The sequence below is a fragment of the Pecten maximus genome, chromosome 11, assembly GCF_902652985.1.
Source record: "Pecten maximus chromosome 11, xPecMax1.1, whole genome shotgun sequence".
Taxonomy (NCBI): Eukaryota; Metazoa; Mollusca; class Bivalvia; order Pectinida; family Pectinidae; genus Pecten; species Pecten maximus.
Genome location: NC_047025.1, coordinates 25332998 through 25356561, shown reverse-complemented (window position 1 = coordinate 25356561; position 23564 = coordinate 25332998). Strand labels below are relative to the sequence as shown.

General features: G+C 37.7%; 2 protein-coding genes across 2 annotated transcripts in view; one reads left to right on the top strand and one right to left on the bottom strand.

Annotated features, from left to right (window-relative positions):
* Positions 1-5463: 5463 nt before the first annotated feature.
* On the bottom strand, positions 5464-18070 carry LOC117338650 (DNA replication factor Cdt1-like). The gene is made up of 10 exons (XM_033900010.1): positions 17380-18070; positions 14289-14510; positions 12751-12932; positions 12021-12218; positions 11268-11410; positions 10941-11047; positions 9410-9598; positions 8551-8697; positions 8041-8242; positions 5464-7682 (listed from the first exon to the last, which is right to left on the bottom strand). The coding sequence occupies exons 1-10, from the start codon at positions 17932-17934 to the stop codon at positions 7525-7527; spliced, it is 2103 nt and encodes a 700-aa protein (XP_033755901.1). The 5' UTR covers positions 17935-18070; the 3' UTR covers positions 5464-7524.
* A 203-nt stretch (positions 18071-18273) lies between these two features.
* The window catches only part of LOC117338520 (RAB11-binding protein RELCH-like), a 238637-nt gene continuing 233346 nt past the window's right edge, over positions 18274-23564 (top strand). Inside the window, 5 exon segments of the mRNA XM_033899876.1 lie at positions 18274-18516; positions 18518-18563; positions 20954-21043; positions 21378-21449; positions 23128-23294. Of these exon segments, the coding sequence (XP_033755767.1) occupies positions 18274-18516; positions 18518-18563; positions 20954-21043; positions 21378-21449; positions 23128-23294 (618 nt within the window).

Sequence of the window (23564 nt, the reverse complement as noted above, 5' to 3'; positions counted from 1 at the left end):
CCATACCAAGGTAAACTAGTCGGACATCTGACTCCATCTATGTCCGTACCAAGGTCAACTAGTCAGACTTCTGACTCCATCTATGTCCGTACCAAGGTCAACTAGTCGGACATCCAACTCCATCTATGTCCGTACCAAGGTCAACTAGTCAGACTTCTGACTCCATCTATGTCCGTACCAAGGTCAACTAGTCAGACTTTTGACTCCATCTATGTCCGTACCAAGGTCAACTAGTCGGACATCTGACTCCATCTATGTCCGTACCAAGGTCAACTAGTCGGACATCTGACTCCATCTATGTCCGTACCAAGGTAAACTAGTCAGACTTCTGACTCCATCTATGTCCGTACCAAGGTCAACTAGTCAGACATCTGACTCCATCTATGTCCGTACCAAGGTCAACTAGTCAGACATCTGACTCCATCTATGTCCGTACCAAGGTAAACTAGTTCGACTTCTGACTCCATCTATGTCCGTACCAAGGTCAACTAGTCAGACATCTGACTCCATCTATGTCCGTACCAAGGTCAACTAGTTGGACATCTGACTCCATCTATGTCCGTACCAAGGTCAACTAGTCAGACATCCGACTCCATCTATGTCCGTACCAAGGTAAACAAGTCGGACATCCGACTCCATCTATGTCCGTACCAAGGTCAACTAGTCGGACATCCGACTCCATCTATGTCCGTACCAAGGTCAACTAGTCGGACATCTGACTCCATCTATGTCCGTACCAAGGTCAACTAGTCAGACTTTTGACTCCATCTATGTCCGTACCAAGGTCAACTAGTCAGACTTCTGACTCCATCTATGTCCGTACCAAGGTCAACTAGTTGGACATCTGACTCCATCTATGTCCGTACCAAGGTAAACTAGTCAGACTTCTGACTCCATCTATGTCCGTACCAAGGTCAACTAGTCAGACATCTGACTCCATCTATGTCCGTACCAAGGTCAACTAGTCAGACATCTGACTCCATCTATGTCCGTACCAAGGTCAACTAGTCAGACATCTGACTCCATCTATGTCCGTACCAAGGTAAACTAGTCAGACTTCTAACTCCATCTATGTCCGTACCAAGGTCAACTAGTCAGACTTCTGACTCCATCTATGTCCGTACCAAGGTCAACTAGTCAGACTTCTGACTCCATCTATGTCCGTACCAAGGTCAAGTAGTCTGACATCCGACTCCATCTATGTCCGTACCAAGGTAAACTAGTCAGACTTCTGACTCCATCTATGTCCGTACCAAGGTCAACTAGTCGGACATCTGACTCCATCTATGTCCGTACCAAGGTCAACTAGTCAGACATCTGACTCCATCTATGTCCGTACCAAGGTCAACTAGTCAGACATCTGACTCCATCTATGTCCGTACCAAGGTCAACTAGTCAGACATCTGACTCCATCTATGTCCGTACCAAGGTCAACTAGTCAGACATCCGACTCCATCTATGTCCGTACCAAGGTAAACTAGTCAGACATCTGACTCCATCTATGTCCGTACCAAGGTCAACTAGTCAGACTTTTGACTCCATCTATGTCCGTACCAAGGTCAACTAGTCGGACATCTGACTCCATCTATGTCCGTACCAAGGTCAACTAGTCGGACATCTGACTCCATCTATGTCCGTACCAAGGTAAACTAGTCAGACTTCTGACTCCATCTATGTCTGTACCAAGGTCAACTAGTCAGACATCTGACTCCATCTATGTCCGTACCAAGGTCAACTAGTCAGACATCTGACTCCATCTATGTCCGTACCAAGGTAAACTAGTTCGACTTCTGACTCCATCTATGTCCGTACCAAGGTCAACTAGTCAGACATCTGACTCCATCTATGTCCGTACCAAGGTCAACTAGTTGGACATCTGACTCCATCTATGTCCGTACCAAGGTCAACTAGTCAGACATCTGACTCCATCTATGTCCGTACCAAGGTAAACAAGTCGGACATCCGACTCCATCTATGTCCGTACCAAGGTCAACTAGTCGGACATCCGACTCCATCTATGTCCGTACCAAGGTCAACTAGTCGGACATCTGACTCCATCTATGTCCGTACCAAGGTCAACTAGTTGGACATCTGACTCCATCTATGTCCGTACCAAGGTAAACTAGTCAGACTTCTGACTCCATCTATGTCCGTACCAAGGTCAACTAGTCAGACATCTGACTCCATCTATGTCCGTACCAAGGTCAACTAGTCAGACTTCTAACTCCATCTATGTCCGTACCAAGGTCAACTAGTCAGACTTCTGACTCCATCTATGTCCGTACCAAGGTCAACTAGTCAGACTTCTGACTCCATCTATGTCCGTTTCCAAGGTCAAGTAGTCTGACATCCGACTCCATCTATGTCCGTACCAAGGTAAACTAGTCAGACTTCTGACTCCATCTATGTCCGTACCAAGGTCAACTAGTCGGACATCTGACTCCATCTATGTCCGTACCAAGGTCAACTAGTCAGACATCTGACTCCATCTATGTCCGTACCAAGGTCAACTAGTCAGACATCTGACTCCATCTATGTCCGTACCAAGGTCAACTAGTCAGACATCTGACTCCATCTATGTCCGTACCAAGGTCAACTAGTCAGACATCCGACTCCATCTATGTCCGTACCAAGGTAAACTAGTCAGACATCTGACTCCATCTATGTCCGTACCAAGGTCAACTAGTCAGACATCTGACTCCATCTATGTCCGTACCAAGGTCAACTAGTCAGACATCTGACTCCATCTATGTCCGTACCAAGGTAAACTAGTCAGACTTCTAACGCCATCTATGTCCGTACCAAGGTCAACTAGTTGGACATCTGACTCCATCTATGTCCGTACCAAGGTCAACTAGTCAGACATCTGACTCCATCTATGTCCGTACCAAGGTAAACTAGTCAGACTTCTAACTCCATCTATGTCCGTACCAAGGTCAACTAGTCGGACATCTGACTCCATCTATGTCCGTACCAAGGTCAACTAGTCAGACATCTGGCTCCATCTATGTCCGTACCAAGGTCAACTAGTCAGACATCTGACTCCATCTATGTCCGTACCAAGGTCAACTAGTCAGACATCTGACTCCATCTATGTCCGTACCAAGGTCAACTAGTCAGACTTCTAACTCCATCTATGTCCGTACCAAGGTCAACTAGTTGGACATCTGACTCCATCTATGTCCGTACCAAGGTCAACTAGTCAGACATCTGACTCCATCTATGTCCGTACCAAGGTAAACTAGTCAGACATCCGACTCCATCTATGTCCGTACCAAGGTCAACTAGTCGGACATCTGGCTCCATCTATGTCCGTACCAAGGTAAACTAGTCGGACATCTGACTCCATCTATTTCCGTACCAAGGTAAACAAGTCGGACATCCGACTCCATCTATGTCCGTACCAAGGTCAACTAGTCCGACATCTGACTCCATCTATGTCCGTACCAAGGTAAACAAGTCGGACATCCGACTCCATCTATGTCCGTACCAAGGTCAACTAGTCCGACATCTGACTCCATCTATGTCCATACCAAGGTAAACTAGTCCGACTTCTGACTCCATCTATGTCCGTACCAAGGTCAACTAGTCGGACATCTGACTCCATCTATGTCCATACCAAGGTAAACTAGTCCGACTTCTGACTCCATCTATGTCCATACCAAGGTCAACTAGTCAGACATCTGACTCCATCTATGTCCGTACCAAGGTCAACTAGTCGGACATCTGACTCCATCTATGTCCGTACCAAGGTCAACTAGTCAGACATCTGACTCCATCTATGTCCGTACCAAGGTCAACTAGTCAGACATCTGACTCCATCTATGTCCGTACCAAGGTCAACTAGTCCGACTTCTGACTCCATCTATGTCCGTACCAAGGTCAACTAGTCAGACATCTGACTCCATCTATGTCCGTACCAAGGTCAACTAGTCAGACATCCGACTCCATCTATGTAACTTCGGTATAGTAATAGTTTTCCTGGACTTCACCCCAGCAAAAGTGTTATTGATATTGTAATGTGCCACAATTATCAGTAAAACCTAGTTAACTCTAAGAACAAGAGGCCCAGAGGGCCTGTATCGCTCACCTGGATTTCATGAGATATGAAACAAGAATGATGATTACGTATATTTGTCACTGGTATTGCTATGTCAATATATCACTGTATCGCTCACCTTGATTTCATGAGATATGAAACAAGAATGATGATTACGTATATTTGTCACTGGTATTGCTATGTCAATATATCATAGGCATTTTATATGGGTACGTGCAGTTTTTATGCCAAAAAATGCATTAATCCATGAAATGAAACTTGACTTTTGGCGCAACCCCATAGGGATGCTACCAAACAAATTTGAGTGATATCCATTGCTTAGTTTCAGAAAAGAAGTTGTTTAAACCAATTGACCCCTCTACACCCCTGGGGGTTAGTTCCTTCCTTTATAAAATTTTGAATCCCTACCCAAAAGGATTCTACCAGTCAAATATGAGCTGTTTCAGAGAAGTTGTTCATATCAATTTAGCCAAATTGACTCCTTTTGGCCCCACCCCTCAGCCTCCTGGGGAGGTCAACCTTAAAATTTGTACAATTTTGAATTCCCAACCCATGACCATGCTGCCATACAAATGTGAGTGATATCCAATGCTTAGTTTCAGAGAAGTTATTTATATCAATTTAACCAAATTGACCCCTTTTGGCCCTGCCCCTCAGTCCCCAGGGGGTCGGCCCCGTCAATAGTACAATTTTGAATCCTTAACCCAAGGGGATGCTACCAGTCAAATATTAGAGATATCCATTGCTTAGTTTCAGAGAAAAAGTCGTTTATATCAATTCTGCCAAAATGACCCCTTTTAGCCCCGCCTCTTAGCTCCCCGGGGGTCAGCCCTGTCATTTGTACAATTTTGAATCCCTACCCCAGAGGGGTGCTACCAGGCAAATATGAGAGATATTCATAGCTTAGTTTCATAGAAGTTGTTTATATCAATTTAGCCAAATTGACCCCTTTTGGCCCCGCCCCTAGGGCGGTAGGCCCCACCATTTGTACAATTTTGAATCCCGACCCCAAAGGGATGCTCAGAGTCAAATATGAGCAATACTATATCAATTTAGCCAAATTGACCCCTCTTGGCCCCGCCCCTCAGAAGAAGTCAATTGTTGACGGACTCTACGGTATGGCATAAGCTCACCTTGGTCCTTCGGACCAGGTGAGCTAATAAATTTCAAAGAATATTATTTACCATATTATCAGCAAATATAATGAGCACTCTGCTTAATTTTTGCAGAACCATCTATTTAAAAATAGTAAGCAAAAAGTGGTTCGCATTAAATAAACCCTCCTAAAATTTGAATACTGAACTTTAAAGATTGGAGAGTAAAAATGGTAATGATGTATGAAAAAGCCATTGCTTATTCTGGTACATTTCGAAGTGTTGGACAACAAAAGAAAACTCGTATCATATATATAAATATTACACACAATTTAATAATGATTAGAATATACAAATAATTAACTGACAAAGAACGGAAAAATAATGCAGATGATTATATGGGTTTGTTCACTGCCCTCCAAGAATCCAAATATGGTAGAATGACATTAAATAGGCTGTGTAAAAAAACATCTTAAAATCAAAAATGTAACAAGAAAGAATGAAAAAAACCCTACCCAATAGTGTCACCCAAATCAATAAAAAGAAGTTTAAACTTATGGAATCTTGTAATATAGCCTCTAAAATCAAATAATATCCAAAATTTCAATTTTTTTACATAAAACAGATTATTACCATGCAAACTAGTAAAGATTGGCACATTATGACATAAAAATTGAAAAATTACCAAGTACAGTAAATCCAATGTACTGCGAGTTCCCTACAACAAGAGTAACTTTGACTATAAAGTTTGAACAATGGACCTGTGGAACCTTCTAGTATCGATGAGAACTTTTGTAACTCTGGGGAAAGTTTTTTGTTGCCAGGAAAACCACATGAACCAGAGGACAATATCTATATCAGTTTGACTTTTTTACTTTTTAAAGAAAATTTTGCATTCCTTAAGCAATATTTGTTTGCACCCATAAGTGATAAATTAGATGCAAGACAATCTTATCATGCAAGTTAAAAGCAAAATATAGACTACATTGTAATACCTGCTAGACACAAAAAGAAATGATATTGCTTCAAATTTACTACCTGTCATGAGAAATATGAAACATCTCAACAAACCCAAAACTACAAGAAACAATTGTGTCAATATGAAACCTTACTTTAACATTATATTCTATCAAAAAATCGTAATTAAAAATTTTAATGTAAATAAACTTACATGCACACATGCCTACATAATATTTTTACACAAACTTGTACATTGGTCATTTTAACCTTATTTTCAAGAATTCATGATACTGACAAATCGATATCAGTGAAACCCGACTTTTACCGATCCACTTCAACAACATGTTTCGTCTGACCATATCTATCTGACAGCAACATGCTCCACTATCATTGCCCACACAGGCTTTACAGAGACACTGTCATATTCAACACATTGACACTATCCCACAGTGTGTGGGTAAAGTCAGGTTTCACTGTACCCGACACACTGACTCGGTCCCATACAGTGTCAGTAAAGTCAGGTTTCACTGTACCCGACACACTGACTCGGTCCCATACAGTGTCAGTAAAGTCAGGTTTCACTGTACCCTGACACACTGACTCGGTCCCATACAGTGTGGGTAAAGTCCGGTTTCACTGTACCTAACACATTGACACTATCCCACAGTGTGGGTAAAGTCCGGTTTCACTGTACCCGACACATTGACACTATCCCATACTGTGTTGGTAAAGTCCGGTTTCACTGTATCCGACACATAGATCTAGTCCCACAATGTGTTGGTAAACTCAGGCTTCACTACATTGTCCACAATTTTCAACCTTTGAAAAGTGTTAAGAAAAGTTTACAGAACCACAGTTTGTACAATCTTAAGGATGTGACACTCGGGACACGATCTGAATGTTATGAAAAATCAACCAAGTAGTCAAAAATCAAACTTGTAACTGAAAAATCTGAATCATTTTTCAAGTTCTACAATACTCATATTCAGATGAAGTATATTACAGAGATTGTTCATATTTTTTTGCATTAATCTAAACAAAAATGTTCTAATAGAAACCTCACTGAACATCTGTAAAAGAATGCACCACCTTTGGATAGTAAATTTGGATGAGAACAATAGAATAGTTTTGTTTCCTGACGAAATATAAATAACAGCTTCTATTTAACGGGCAAGATACTATAAAATGACAATAGAACATGTTTTGATATAACAATTTAACAAGGCAAAATGACATTGACGCAAAATAAAAACAAGTATAACATTCTACAACCTTCACTGCGCTTCTGCATTCCTCTCCATACTACCAATCCAACTGGTCCTAACACTCGAAACATTTTCTCCGTACTCCCAAACCTACCACTCCGGATCTACACAGCAAACATTCTCTCCATACTACATCGAAATGTAACTAGCCCTTATTCTTTAAAAGTTTGTTCACTTCTTCAACCAAGACTTGCAGATCTAAATTTTTATCCATCTTGACATATTTTCCTTTCTTTATCTCTACGAGGGTAAGCCACTTCGGTAAGACTTCGATCATCAACTTCACATGACCTTCCATTGAAGCTGTAAATCAAAAGGTTTTATTTAATGGTTCTGTAAGTTTATCATGATTTCAATTTTAAACATAATGATTTAGCTATGCTAGATAAAATTCTGTTGCTATAGAACTTATTCTTCGAGAAACTGAACTAACATGGATGTGAATGCAGACAACAGCATCCTCATGTCTATGCTTTATTGAAATCCTACTAAAAAGAATAATACTTTCAATAATATCCTTGATATCAATGCATACAGTCAACACTCTACTGTTAAATTCTGGTAACTCATCTAACAGAATGACAAAAATCGCCTTTCTATGAAAATTTCTTTTCAAGGAGGCGAGGTGTACCTTCCAGAGTATATTAAAATTATTAATTACCATATGGTATAAAATTACGACTACTGTCTCCAAGTTTCTGAATGACGTTTTCCAACAGAAGAGCAGACTTTTTTTCTGTGACAAAATGAGACCTCAGCATCCTCATCAGGTCTGGTAACTTCTGTAACATCTCCATACGTTTATCTTCTGCAGGGTTTCTTGTCATTGCAAGTGTTAACTTTTTGTTCTCCTTTGCACGGATCTGAAAAAAAAAATAAGTAAAGAAATATGAAAGATTTCTGTATTTCTCTGTCAGACAAATGCCCTATTAGTCTACACTTCTGGTCCAAAAATTTGGATACAACAGCTTCAGGCCTGCTTAGACACTGATCAATTGCAACTTTTAATTTAACCAGTTCCTCAATACCAACTGCAGCTTTGGAGAAATTTGTGACCTCTAAGTAATTAATACCCTCAGCTTCGGATTCACCAGTTTTGTGTGCCGCCTTTTAAATCATTAAGACCGAGACACATTTAAATATATCAATAAGCATTAGTGGTGTGAATTACCTTGTCCAGGAGTGACTGAGGTATACCCTTGTACTGGGAATTGGATGTAGAGCCGGTGTCAGCCACACTCGTAGCCTCTGCTTTCACATCTTCCTGTTTTACAGACTCTTTAGATGTCAGTGCTACATTCTCCAGCGCCTTTTCTACCTATTCAAATTAAAAAACAAGAAACATCAACAAACCATTAGAAAACAATCCAAAATATTACCTGTTTTCACCATTATGCCCAGGTGTCCATATCAAAATCATCTTGCATTCATAATGTTGGTTGGACTTTGGATACACATGTTGACAACTTACAACAAATAACAACAGTGTTACATGAAGCTTTTGAACATGTTTTTCCCCATGCCTACCTCAACGAAGTGAAGGAGTGAAAACTCTACATCAGGATAAATACCAAATATTGCTTGAGAACTATCGAAGGGTAAACGGTTGAATTCAAGCAATCTGACATGACACAGAAAGTTTACACTTCGATAGTTCTCAAGCAACTTTCTGCCTTAATATTGAAATTATGTCTTTCAATTTGAAATGTGTGTACCATGGCATTAATGCACATTTCAAGTTATAATATAATTATTTTGTTCATTTGAATGGCTTAAGATATTATGTCTACCATGTTAGCCGATTTATTTATTTTATCGGGTACAGTGTGAACAGGTATGACGCTCCAATCCCCTCCCCTTAAACTGCAACTGATGCATGGGAATAAGTGCTTCTACTCTTAGACACACACTGACAATATCATAATTAAGAGGAAGATTTATTTGGCATAGATTTGATACCGGAGAGTGTTGTCTCTGGCCTGTATGTCCAGGTATCCCAATAATATACCATTGTGTAACACTGTACCAACCTTAACTGGGAGTTGTCCGCGCCGCGCCTCCAGGACATCCTTTGCAGTGGTGTACTTATGGGTGACGACAGGTTTGGGAAGCTCGGAAACCTCTATATCAGGAACCTCATCCACAGAAAACTTGGGGTGCCATCTTGTTATCATATCATCAGGGATGGAGAGGGGCTTGTCCAACTTGGCCAGGAACTCCTACAAATCAAATAATGATCATTTTTTATATACATCGAATATTATTCATAAATAACATGGAGTAGGGAAACTTCAAAGGCCTTATATACTTCAAATGATTTAAAACTTGTACTATTTATAAATAGAGTATATAGAGTAAAGAAAACCATATCTAACTGTGTGTGTGTGTACTAGTGTTCCAAGATATGCATGTAAATATTTTTTCTGTTTAAAATGTTTTATAATAACTTCTATTTGTAAATTAACTTTTCTTACATCAGTAACAAGAGGCCCATGGGCCTTAACGGTCACCTGAGATTTGAAATATTTCAGTTAATCTAATTGACCCTTTTTTGGCCCCACCCATCAATCCAAGGGGTCAGTCAGGGCCAACATGTGCATACCATCAAACTGTTATCCCATGCTGATAATGTTAACCAGGTTAGAATGAATTCCAATACAAATCCAACAAATAATAGTCAAAAATGTGATTTCCCTATATAATATATAGTAAAGTTTACCCCCTCCAAAGGGGCAAACGTGAGACCACAGGGTCATGAAATTCACAATTTTGGTAAAGCACCTTAAGACCCTTCCATCTATGAAGAGTATTTGATTCTACTATATCTGAGAGTGGAGAAGAAGATTTTTTGAAATTTCACTCAATTTGACCCTTTTTAGCCCCACCCCCCAGGGCCCTGGGGGGTGGGGACCATATGATTCACAATTTTGGTTGACCTTCAGCCATAGAAGCTTTCTGATAAATTTCATTAAATTTGGTTAAGCAGTTTTGGAGAAGTCGAAAATGTAAATTGTTTACGGACGGACAACGACGGACAAAATGCGATTAGAATAGGTCACTTGAGACTTTATCTCAGGTGACCTAACAAGTACAATCAATGATTGCGAAAGCTCACCGGTGGCAGCAATCACACTTTGCATTCATTTTTTATGTATGTATAGGCATGTCATTTTGAAATTGTACGTCACATAATATCGCTCCTAGACCTCTAATGGATGTATAAACCAAATAAGAAGGGCGTGGACTTACAAGCTTTCCAAAACTTACCCCAAAAATCTTTAAAGTGGATTTTGGTGCTAAAAAAGTTAAGTTCACAAAATGGTAAAATGCGAAAAAATCTCAAATTTTTTCTGCATGATTTTGCCATAACATTACTCCTAGACCTCTAATGAATGTATAAACCAAATTAAAAGGGTGTGAGGTGTATACTTTTGGACTTAGAAGCTTTCCAAAAACTGATCCCAAAAACTTTATTTTTGGGGTGGGACGCCAACCTGACAGCATTAGCTCTCAGTTACTTGTAACCGGTGAGATAAAAATGTATGAAAGAATGTAACAAACCTTGTGATGCCGTTTTACTATGGAGAGCATCTTGTTCTGGAAGACGCAGCGTCTGTTAAGCAAGTCCTTTGCCGAGAAGTTCACTCTCTTCTGCTTTACATCGTCATCTGTAAGTTAAAGGAAAATATTGAAGATAATTTGTCTGACAGACAGGTATTTCACTAAACCTGCATTAAAAGCAATAGAAAGGCTACCTGTAATGTGTTAGAAGATGTATCCGGTATACCAGAAAACAAGAGTATGGAGTAAAGAATTGAGAGTTGGTGTATAACCTGGACAGTGACATGCTAGTCTATGGTAACTGAATCAATACATAGTAAGACTTACCTTCATTAATATTAGCCTCTACGGTAAGCTGCCAGCCGGCAGGTTTACTGCTAGTGAAGTCGGGGATCCCCTTCTGCTGACGAAATGTATAGGCTGTGGGATACACCGTCTTAACCTGACCTACATGTCTCTCCTCAAAATTTCTGTGAGTAATAAATAAATGGCACCATTATTTCAAAACTCATTAAATCAACAATATTGTCATTACAAGAGCTGTTGTAGAACAGCGTAGCTTGTCTTGTAAATTGGATAAATAAGACTTATATTGTGTACTTGACAGAATAAATCGCATACGAGATAAAACAATAAAGTTAAGGCACAATTGTAAAACATGTAGACATAGACAACAGGGATATATTCAAATGCAATTTGACATTATGCAAGAATTTTTCAAAATAATAATTTAGTGGGAGAGAAAGGAACTGGAATATACATATCCCCAACACATACATAGGCACATGTTTCCCCTCCAATATCTTTCAGTTCAACTCCCAAATGTGATAGTCCAACTCCACAGGGACCTAATGTCAAATAGTACCCAAGTTATAAAGTAATGTTTTAATGCCTTTCAACACTTGCACCAGAAACCAATGCTAACACAGGAGTGACAACATAAAGCTCTCCCCCTTCTTTGAATAACAATAAAAGTATGTTCACTAAGTGGAAGATTTCTGTACCAAAACAAGTACATACTTATCACTCAATTTGGTAAATTTTGCATTTCCAACATATCAAAATATGAACTTTCCTCACCTTTTTGTCATGGACTGTACAGCAGCTTTAAGTTTGGAGAATGTACAGGCCTCTGTGCGATTATGAAGCATGCTCACTACGGTGTCCATGCTGCGGAACATATCACTCAGCAGTCGGTACTTGTATGGGAATGTCAGAGTAGGAGGCGCTGGTGTAGCTAAAGCATGAAATCTCTCATATGCAGGAGCTTTCTTTGTTCTGTGTTGACAATAGAATGCAAAGAATTTGAAACTTAAGAGCAAGCTAACTTATTGGTTAGATCTAAGGTGTCACGCTGCATAGTTTTATATCTTTATTTCATATCATACCATTTCAACGTAATCATTCTTATTGATGAATACTTCTCTATATTTTTGCTATTAAATATGTTTAGATAGTATGATTGGTAAGAAATTGGAGTTGGGAGTAAAATGACATAGACCTCCTGTTCTCTTAGTGAAAATGAAAGAAGAACTTAATACTTCCGGTTTTGAAAACAATCATTGATGTTGACATCTCCTAATTCGTGGTCGGTAATAGGTTGATTATAAACGATCATCAGGACAACACTATTTTGACCCCACTTTTTGTGAAGCTGATTTAATGTTTTTCTTTCTCCATTAAATACGGATTAGACTTATTGCAATAGTTAATAGTTTAGTTGGCAAAAATTTAAACGTATCAAGATCTATAAAATAAACTATTGCAATAAATGATCACAAGACTGACGTATTAACTACAGGACACATACTTTTCCTCAGTGACAACTGGCACTTCAACATCTACTTTGTCAAACTTCTGAAGCTTTGGAACATCCTTCTTCAGACTGGCTTTAGTCTTTTTCATGTCTGCTAAACGTGCCTTCAAATCTTCTAGACCCCCAACTTTTGACAATTTCTGTTTGATGTTTTCTGATGTCATGGTTTCTTTTAACTGAAAAATAAACAAATTTTGTTCAGAAATACAACAGCAGATCTTCAGATGACTTGGCTTTGACATGGGTCATTAGGACCATCTAGACCAGAAAGTATGGGCCATTTTATCATTTTACCAACGCACAAACCATGGGCCAGCATTTTTTTATGACTGTATTCTTCACTATATAATTTTGGGCGACAAACTGATTTAACTAAAGTGAGATTCATAGGGTTTTCTCATAACTAAAATGTCTACTTTCTGAACTTTGTTAAAATCAAACTTTAAACATCGGGTGACAGCTGCAAGGACTCCATTTCGGATCCAAAAGCAAAATATATGTGACACAGATACTCCGGACTTTGATTCACATACTCTAATATTGGTAAGACAAAGTTTTCTATTTGGTCGCGTACTGTTTTCTAACACTTTTCGTACTTGATCATTTAAACACCAAACCGACTGACCCACATTGTGACAATCAGGTCAATTGGCTACAAGCCAAAACAAATCTATGATAATGCAAATAGCCATTCCAGTTTACGTTTACATATCCGACAAGTCGACAACAGACTATAATTCTTAAACTCAAAGAATCTACTTGCTGATACTTCTCTCTTTTTTTTTAATGACAATTATGTCATTCTACTGTCATTTTAATGATATATTTTTGCATTGCGCCGGTGAGCCAATGTTAAACCAAAGTTGTGCGTCAATCTGAAGCACTGCAGCAGTCTATGGATATCAGAAGTGAAATACCGACTCCTATAAAAAGTTACCAGGAACTTCAATGTTGAAATGATACAAAGTAAATATTACATTAAAAGCAATAGCATCACAATTCTTGGCTGATAAATTATTTCCTTTTTTGAGTCAAACTATCCAGACTTGAACCTTACTCCTGAATTTGCTAATTTTCTTCCAAAAACGAGACAAAAAGTCCTGATCCCCAAGAAACAAATGTTATTGAAAATAATCATTCACTAAATTAGCTACTGGTGCACTTCCTGCACGACTCCACCTATTCTAGGTTTCGCCCACTGACTATAGCCAGTATCCCGACGACTGTAGTTAGTTACTGCACCATTATGACTCCGCCTACTTCTAGGTTTCGTCTTGCCAATTATTAAGTACATAGTCACTCACTGTCAGTGATTAATCTGCGATTTACTTTCACGAGTCCTTTTCAACTTTATTGCTAAAAGCGACCTTCACAATGTTAAATTTGAGTATTTCCAGAAATTCTGAGAGTTCCATCCAAATTCTATGATTATAGGACTCAAGGTTTGCATCTAAATTATCACTGCAGTGTCAACAAAGGCCCACACTATTAAATTTGTCTTCAGTTACAGTACAGACTATTTATTGTCTTACATCATTTTTGTAGGTAGTCTTGGAAACAGTTTGTCCCTTGGTGACTGTGCCTTCTTGTAATTTCTTAACGAGAGCCATAGCAGCCTTTACTTTCTTTGATGTTGGTTTCGCTGGGCCCTTCTTCAGTTGCTGGCGGACAATCTCGGGAGTCTCTGGTATAGGAGAGATAGCTGGAGGTGTCTTTGGTGGCAGTGACAGCTGGGAAGGTTCTTCTGATGAAACCTGTTAAAAAGAAAATTTATAACAAGGGTTAATTTAAGTATACTTTCCAATATATCATCTATCAAATTTATCATGTAATGGCCAAAAAAGCCTGGTTTATATATATGTAATGTACAGCTGAATTGTATAAAGCACAACTTTTTTTTTCATTTAAGTATGTTTGAATTTCTGAAATTTCAAAACTGTTGCTTTGAAACAACATTAAGATGTAGACTCATCCGACCAGTGCTCGAACACAAAACATAGTTTTTTGTTGTTTTATTTTCAATACCTATTGAAAAGTTAAAGTTTAGTTGTGATTATACAGGACAGACTTACCGTTAGTAATTTCAAGCCTATCACCATGACTTTTGCACATTGGTTTATTTTTGGCAGCAGGTCACATGAAACCTGTGCAATGGCGGGTGTTAACGCAAGTACAGACCAGTGCTCGAACACCCCTATAAAACTTTTGTTTTCAGTTTTTTTGTGGTAAAGTCGGTTATATTGTAATGTACATACATCCTTTCTTAAAAAAAATATTGTTCAGATTATCAAACATCCCGTGAGATAAAAATAGATCGGAACTAGTCGGAACACAGCGGAAGTTGACATTTTGGACCAGTGCGCATGTCTTCCGATTCAGATCATAGTAGCATTAACGAGTAAAAATGTCCATACCTATTATATTTTGCTAGAAATGTCAAAACTTATTCCTCTTGTCTACATCTGGTACACAGCCATTGGTACTCTGTGCTCACGCTATCGATCGCATTTTGCGCATTTCGCGAAATGTAATCACTAATTGCGAAAATGTAATTAAGTATTTTCGCAACTTTTGCGAAATTGTTTTTAACCCAAGACATACTATAGACTGCATAAATATCCCCCTGTCTTAAATCTTTAATTCAGCCACTTACGTTTTCACTAATTACGATGTCATTGCATCTAACTTATCCTATGATCGAACTACATGATTAGCACATGTCATGTTTGTTACGGAATCGGAAGTACTTAAATAAATCTGAATCATTTGAGCGTTTGTTTGAAGGGCAATGCTTTGTAAAGCGTTTAGATAACTTGGGCAAAAACATGGCAGCTGTGACCCTATGGCAGACGAATGTTCTGCCTGTGCCGCAAGCTTACGTTGCTCTAAAAACAAAATGACAATTGTCTGTTCAATGTTATTTCAACTTTCATTAATTGTATGTACACTATTATTTAGTATTTAACAAGTATGTATCATTCAATGTCTTGTATCACGAACATATTACATAAGGTACAATTCACGGTAAACTCCACATTGTGACAGGGTTGCAAAATTATTTGTTCAGGGTGATTAATTTATGTATGAAGCATCTATTTGGAAATGCATCTGTTTGGAAATGCTGTGAATAGGTTATGCAGCAGATATTCTCCAAATCCAATTACTTATAATTATCACCAATATGATCTAAATGAATAGAAACAGTCGATTCAATTTTCGCAAAAAGAAAATTAAAAACAAAAAAAAAGTTCCGGGAACGATAAGATTAAAACACAAGTTTTGGTTTGAAAATAAAGTTGAAAATAACATTATTTCAGTGTAATCTCAAGTGTGTCCTTTTTCAATATGAAAATAATAGCAGCTATAAAACACAACTGTTTTGGTATGATACAATGCTTTTTTAGTTGGTTGAATATTTTTTGTTTACGCTGAGGTAAAACATGATATTTGGCAGTATTTTGTAATTTATAAATTCTTAAATAATGAACACTTTTAATGCCTGCCTTTACTAATAACATAGTTTAACACATTGTATTAATATATATATATCAAACAAATATCCGTGTGCTATATTTAGTTATTAAATTCTAAGCAATAACATTGTCTTGCTAAAACCATTTCTTATTTGCTAAAGAGAAAAAAGGTATTTTAGCAACTTTTGCTAAAGGATTTTTACGCCTAGAGTGAGCAGAGGTACTCGTCGACAATCAAGCTAAGGTCAACCTCTGTTTGGACAGGTGACGGTAGACAATCGTAGTGGTACCTGCTGTCACACCTAACCCAGAATCCGTCTTTGTCCGTCATTTTGATATTTTTTTTCAAAACTGTGTCAGATCTACAATTGAATCTTTACTTTTCTTTTAAATTATGTATTTTGCTATAATTCTTTCAAAATACAGATTTTTCCATGAATGCTAACCTTTCCCGAAACGATGTTTGTTTGATATTTGATTGTACACTATATGATGACCATTGTCGTCTGCTCAAATTTGGATTATCGCCCTTGATAGAGAGCTATCGCTACCGGAGGAAAGAAAGTGCTGTTACACCCCATAATAATCATGTGGAAAGAACGGACGGAAAGTACAATTTAGGAAAGGAGAAGCAAAAATAAACAAAGTGTTCGAGCACTGGTCAGTATAGTCAGGGATCGACACTAACAGTAGCCCGGCAGCCCTGGGCGGCCTGAAATCTGGCCGGGCTGCTAGAATGTCCAGACCAGCAGCCCTGTGGGCTGCCAACATTTTCAGCCAAATGTATAATGTCCAGCTAAAATTGTCGTTTACTTCAATAATTTTATTTTCAAAACTGTTTATATAAAACCTGTTGGTGTAAGATCTAATATTTTTATGCTCAGAATGAACTAGACAGCAGGGAACTGCATTTTAGGGACGTTCCCCCAAATCCCCTAGGAGGGGTTTCAACATTGGCAGCCTGGGCTGCCTCATTTCGAAACCTGGCAGCCCAGCGGTCTGTCAAGGCGATTAAGTTAGTGTCAACCCCTGATAGTCTATAGTACATACAGAATAAATTGATCGCATTTCTTTAGGTACAAGACTTCACTAGTCTGGATCATTCTTAAGTGAAAAATACATATTTTCTTCAAGTGAACGCCATTTGTACCTCTGTCTCCGAATTCCCTTCTTCGCTAGACGAATCGATTACTGGACGAAGATGAAGCTTCTTTTTGGCCTGTCTCGGTTTTCTTGTAGGTTCGTACATTTCAGATTTTGATGGAGTTACGACTGATTCGATTTCCGCAATAGTAGATTTACTTTTACCCCTCCTTGTGCGCTTCTTAGTTGCCTCCGTCTGATCGGAGTCAGACGAGTCGTCGCCATTCTTTGGTCGTTTAGACGGAGTCAAAGGTACCCCATCGTGTTCGTCCCAAGCCGAAGTCACTTCTTCAGAAGTGCCGACATCTTCAGTAGGACTGCTGGTTCTGTTAGCCTTTTCAAATGCATCTTTAATACTACTTTGATTGAAGTCAGATGATTTTGTGCTTGCCTTGCGTACACTTCTTACCGATTTAGTCCTCGATTTCTTCTCGGATTTTGATTTTTCTATTGATTTCTGGGCCAGTGGCTCTGCCTTCGCATTGAAAGTAAATTGGTCAGGAATGGGATCCACCACAGTCTTGTTCCTAGACGATGTCCCTTGTCGATCTAACGTTCTCATTATGAACGGGTAACGTTTCCAAACTTGACGACAAAATCACAACTTTCCTGCGTTTTGATGGCTGTGATTCAGCTGTACGTTTCCGTGCTGAAAAGAACTCCGTGACTCTAGGCTGCGCCATTGTTGATACTTCTATTTCGCGCCACTGGATCATGTGATCACTACTTCCGTTACTTTATTTAGAATATATGTATTCGTAAATTATCGTTAAAATTTAATAATTATGATAATCAAAATCTTCGAATATATCATTTTATATCGCTTTTATATCGGAATAATTTTTGTACATCGGTATACAGATATATAATTTGTTTGCGATTTGTATCACGTGACCACAAAATGGCGGACAACACAAACACCAATCCCTTCGATTGCGATGTGGATCCAGAAATAATCATAGAAGAGCAGTTAGATGACACAGAGAATGACATAGTGCCAATGGAGCCGTCTGAATCATCATGGGACTCGATTGCACATAAATTATTGAGGGAGAATTTTATGCTTACGGCGTTAGAGTTCCATACAGAATTGATCGAGTCCGGGAGAGAACTTCCACGTTTGAGAGACTATTTCTCAAACCCAGGGAAATTTTGAGAGAACTCGCGATGACCTGACCTCACCCGGTTTGCGTAAGGACAAATAATTATAGTTCAATCAATATTGTAATTGCCATTCAATATCGACCTTTTCAACTGGTTTATCATCATTGGTTTGCACCAAAACACTTCGTTCGAACCGAACGTTACTGAATATTTTAAAAATGAAACACCGGTGTAAGACCGAAAGTCCGTTTTTACAATTAAGAGTATAATTGATAAAAAACACAATTCATTAACAAAATCAGTGCTTTTTGCTTATTTCATGCACATCTTTCATATAAATGATCCATATATATATGTGGATGTTAAGCTGAAAAGGGGCGGGACTGGTAATAAACATTGTTAATTATTAATAATTATGTTGTGAATGTATGCTTATCATACATACCTCTGCATCACAAATTTTCACAATTTTTTAGTGGCCATGCAGGCGCATTATAGGTCAATAACTGGTCGCCAATGGTGAATTTAAGGCGCCATAGCCACTAAAATAGTCGCCGCTTTGAGCCCTGCAGATTGATAAAAGATAAAGATATAAGATTTAACCTAAATTTTCCTCAGCAAATGTAAACTTCAATGAATTTCAAAGACTGGGTCTGCTAAGAGAAGGGGCCCAGATACGGTAAGGTTAAACAACTGAGACTTAACCATGTTTTTAACATCTTTCATGGAAGAAGCCCAGATTATTTTAATAAACAAGTCATCCTACCAAACACAACACTCAATCTAGTGTAGCAGAACTGGACCGGGTCGATCATCAGGAACCAGCAAGCTCAATTGGTAGAGCATCCAGCTTTATTTAAAGTTTGGAGCTCCCAGACTCGAACCTCGGTCTGGTAGTGCATTTTCCCACCCCTCTTACATTTGTTTCAAGTGAGGTGAATACTTGACAAGGGGATACCCAAACCTGGGTTGTGAGTTATTAGGTCTTCGGGGTCGAAAACTAAAAAGGGAAGGAAGAGTGTAGCGGAACTGGATCGGGTTTCATCTGCAACCAGGTAGCTGAATTGGAAGAGCATCCCACTAGTATTCGAAGGTCCCGGGTTAAAACCCTGGTCTGGCTTTGCATTTTTTAAAACCTCTAACACTAGTATATATAATGTTACAATCCATATTATTAAAGGAAATGAAAACTCTACTTTTTATCAGCTACTAAAAATGAATTCAAATCTCTCATAAAACAACATCTCATGGGGGCAGTAGGAGTGGAGTTTGCCAGTATTTTTATTACTTATTAAGTTTTGTTTTATCTAGTGTACTATTATTATATGCCAAATGCCACTATTCTGCTATACTGTGAGATTTCCAAAATAATGTGATATTTTAATTTCATTTGATAGTAAACTGCTAAATTATTTTTATGTTCATCTTCTGTCCATCTCAACTGGTGACTCATGGACCCCATTGGAAATAAGCTTTAGGGCATCAAGGGCAATCTGAAGTTAAGGCAGCAAATCTTTTTTTGACTATTTTGAGTTATTCAAATTCATTTGATCTACCCAGGGTACTCAACTTTAATGTCTTTACCTAGTCTATCTCATTTTAATAAGAAAATCCTCAAATTATTATAAAGAATCTTTTATATCTTGTGATATTTTATATTGTCAATTTATCTTATTTTTGTAGGACCGCATAATTTGTAGATGACTGCGTATGTATTGTAGGTAGGGGATGCCCAATCACTTTCTACACATGTCATCTGCCATTTATTATCCATGATAATTCTAATTACATTTATTCAAGTGCCAAAATAATAATCATTATTAACTTAAATATGAAATCATTATGTGTTTGTATCTTAATATACCTTGTTTTCTTCTTGTATTTTATGTTTATATCATATGCTTTTTTACCTGAATAAGCTAGCTAAGCATTATAATTATTATTATTATGTTAGCAGGAATTCAAGTGTCCACTAAGTTATCACTGGTTAATGTTATAATGTGTACCACATATATGTAGTATCGCACCAGGCTATCTAGTAAACCAGAGTTTTCGGGATTGAACCTTATCATTTCTAGAAACATAATGAAAAAATAAGAATACATGTATATATATAGTTATCAATTGCATATACATGTATGTTGAAGTTATGATAAGCAACTGTAATTCAAATGGCTTCAAGTGGGGTTGTAACTTATTTAAAATCTTTTCATATTTGATATAATTTACTACTTTTTGAGCACTGAAACTTAAGAATGTAAATATTTCAATGCAGAAATAACTAGTCTTTGTTAAAAGCATCCTTTTGTACCTATGGGGTTTATCTGATATCAAACACTATGCTATTTGACAAGATACTAGAGACCAAATTCACAAAACTTATAAAAGGTTAAGTAGTAAAAGAAATATTTTAGTTTCATTTTAGTTTTTATAATGAGGTAACTTTTAAGTTGATGTCCATTATTATCAATTTTCAGCAAGAACCTCCAGCATTCAGACATTTGATTCGCTTGACTTTGCAAGGTACTCTGATGATGGAGCTGGTCAGGTGGATGAACGAGTCGCAGGTGACAATACTGATTCCATGGGATAATTGACACTTATTTTATAGTCATTATAATCTCAAGTACTCCCTGTTTCTTTTCTCAATAACACACAATTGATATACAAGTGACAAGCTTGTTAAACAATAACACACAATTGATATACAAGTGACAAGCTTGTTAAACAATAACACACAATTGATATACAAGTGACAAGCTTGTTAAATAATAATGATATCTGATAATTTTTAAACCATAAATTTGAATTAAAACATTAATCCAGAAATTCATGTATTTGAGTTGCTTAAGAATCTTAGTACATTTTACTTACACAATTATTTCATTTTTATCTTCTTAGTGCTTGAGTTTGAGCTACGAAAGGCACAGGAAACAATAAAGTCACTCCGAGCCAGCCTAACTAAGGAAGCAGGTAAAACTTCAGTGACCGGTACCAATGCAGTGTTTTTCCTGTCTATATAACTGGGTGTACAAAACAGCCCCATTCCCAATGCATTTTTGTTTTTGTTTTTCCAAAAATAAATTGAAAATGCCCAGTATTGTGTCCATAATACAAAAAATCTGAAAAACTCAGAAAAATATCTGGAAGGTCAAGCTGCACTTTGAAAATCGCCTGTGAATATCTGGATAGCATATATAAATGTAAATGGAAGTATATAAACTATGACCAATAAATAAAAGTAATGTTTTTACTGTGTTCCTTTAAACAACTCTAATTCAGTAAAGGATGCATTGTAAGCAATGCTATAAGAGTATGTCTGTAGATAAGGACTTATTTCATAGTAGTGTCATTGTTAGTATCACAGGTTTATACATCAGCTGTAAAAAACAGAATTCCGAGTACTTAATTAGGATTTTAAATCATTTTTCGCATTGAATTTAAAACATAATGCTACATTTATATTTGTACCACACAAATCCTTTGAATGACATAGACATTAAACTCAATCTCATTGTGTTTGATCACACTCTCAATGTAAGATAACTAAAAACTATGTTGGTTATTTATAATGACAGAAACAAATTATATGACACTGAGCAAAATATAAATTTTGTTTCATTTTATTAGGTCATCTGACCCAAAGGGTCAGGATGACTTATATCCATTGTGTTCCGTCCGTGTTCCGTCCGTCGTCGTCCGCTGTGCGTAAGACTTTTGATTTCAAAACACTACTCCTCCTTAACCCTTAGGTGGATTACTTCCAAATTTGGTTTGAAGCATCATTGGAGGAGGGCAATCATTTTTATATAGATCAGGCAGGCTGACCCCTGGGGCCACAGTGGCAGGGCCCCGAAGGGGAAACTTTGGTCAATTTTTGCTTTAAAACCGTACTCCTCTTTAATCCTTGGGTGAATTACATCCATATTTGGTTTGAAACATTATAAGGGGATGGCAATCACAATTTATATAAATGAGGCTTATGGGGCCCCTGGGGACAGAGGGTCGAGGCCCCAAAAGGAGAACTTAGCAAAACGTTTGCTTTAAAATTGTACTCCTTCTTAATGCCTTTATTGAATCAAATTTTGTTTGAAACATCCTAAGGGAACAGCAATCATGATTTATATAAATGAGACAGGTCTGAGCCCTGGGGAAAGAAGGGTGGGGCGCCCAAAAGGAGCATTTAGATTAAATATTGATTTAAAATGCTACTCCACATTAATGCCTTAATTGATTACAACAATATTTAGTATGAAATATCACTGGGGAAGGGAAATCCCTATTTGATATAAATGAGGCTTGTCCCAATGGGTGGGACAGATGGGCATGCCCCAAAAATGGGAACTTGGCTGAAATTTTGCTTTAAGATGCTGCTCCTACTTTAAGCCAAAATGGATAAATAGAAGATTTGATCTGAAATATAATTGGCTGCGTATAGATAATTAATGGTAATGATGCTGGATTGAGGGGTGTGTCCCTGCTGTAAGTGTTTGTCAGATGACCATTAAGGCCCATGGGCCTCTTGTGTTAGAATGTGATTAATCACTGGGTAAATCTTTTCATCTACAAATCTGTGATGTACTAACAACAACAACAAGTATTTTATCATTGTCTTCCCTTTTGTATTCAAATGTTTGTTGATCAATTGTAGAAAATGAATGTACAGAAAATGTGACAGAAGGATTTACACAGATGGGTAAGGATGATCCAATACGACCCCTGGACAAGCGAGCTCTTAATTATCTAGTGAACGAGTATCTCCTGATGAACAACTACAAACTCACTTCAGTTACATTCAGCGAAGAAAATGAGGATCAGGTAAGTTTGTAAATATTGGGTGTCAATCAGAAAAAAACACCTACAGAAACAATAATAAAGGAAGAAAGAAAAAAATCAAACTGCATTTCACAATTCATTAATAGTCAAATTCAATTAAGAATTGATGCTACGCGGATTTATACAGTTTGCAAACAAAATGTTTTTCATATCCCTATGAAACTAAAAAAATAATTAGCCTCAATGCTTATAATTAATTTTTGAAATTGATTTTCAAAATTAAAACATGTTTTATATAAAATTCAACAGATC

Bases quoted from the DNA above. Each gene is read 5' to 3' on its own strand.
- LOC117338650 (XM_033900010.1), bottom strand. From the start codon at position 17,934: ATGAGAACGTTAGATCGACAAGGGACATCGTCTAGGAACAAGACTGTG. The intron at 8,698-9,409 runs GTTGGTACAGTG...TAATTTGAATAG, and splicing joins GCGGACAACTCCCAGTTAAG to GTAGAAAAGGCGCTGGAGAA. The intron at 7,683-8,040 runs GTAATTAATAAT...TTTGATTTACAG, and splicing joins TCGTAATTTTATACCATATG to CTTCAATGGAAGGTCATGTG.